The 496-nt window shown below is 55.0% G+C and overlaps 1 protein-coding gene across 1 annotated transcript in view; it reads left to right on the plus strand.

Moving 5' to 3' along the window:
* ETH_00038575 (uncharacterized protein) overlaps nucleotides 1-381 on the plus strand; it is a gene marked incomplete at both ends in the record, with an annotated part of 1,424 nt that extends 1,043 nt beyond the window's left edge. The window contains 2 exons of the mRNA XM_013374891.1: nucleotides 106-196; nucleotides 301-381. Of these exons, the coding sequence (XP_013230345.1) occupies nucleotides 106-196; nucleotides 301-381 (172 nt within the window). The remainder of the gene's footprint in view (nucleotides 1-105; nucleotides 197-300) is intronic.
* Between the last annotated feature and the right edge of the window lie 115 nt (nucleotides 382-496).

Genomic DNA, 496 nt, shown 5'->3' on the forward strand with positions numbered 1-496 from the left:
GCAAGATGGAGGGTCTAGGGTTTAGGGTTTAGGGTTTAGGGTTTAGGGTGTGGGGTTTGGGTAATTTTTGCCTTTTGCTGCTTGTTTTCGGCTTTTTTGATCCAGTCCCAGCAAGAGCCTGACCATTGGTCTGCACGGGCGGGTGCGGCTGAAGCTGCTGATCACGCGGCGGATGGAGGAGGACCCTGCGCAGGCGGTAACTGCGGAGCATTCTGTTTGCAAACTGAAAATAAACTTGAAATTTGCATTTAATTTTGCAAATATTTCTTATTTTTAATTTTATTTTCGCTTTTTGCGCAGACCGCACTGCTGATCGAACACGGACTTGAACGAGTTCGCCTCCGCTACGCCACCGTCGCCGAACTCCTGGCCCTCGCCTGGGTCTTGGGCTTGTGGCGCGCCGTGGAGGAAATTGCCCAGGAGAACGAAGACCACAGGCGCCGTGCGCAGCCCCAGGGCCCCCCCCCTGCTGCTGCTGCTGCTGCTGCTGCAGCGG

This window comes from Eimeria tenella, genomic scaffold (genome assembly GCF_000499545.2).
Source record: "Eimeria tenella Houghton genomic scaffold, Eth_scaff2353, whole genome shotgun sequence".
In the NCBI taxonomy this organism is placed as follows: Eukaryota; Apicomplexa; class Conoidasida; order Eucoccidiorida; family Eimeriidae; genus Eimeria; species Eimeria tenella.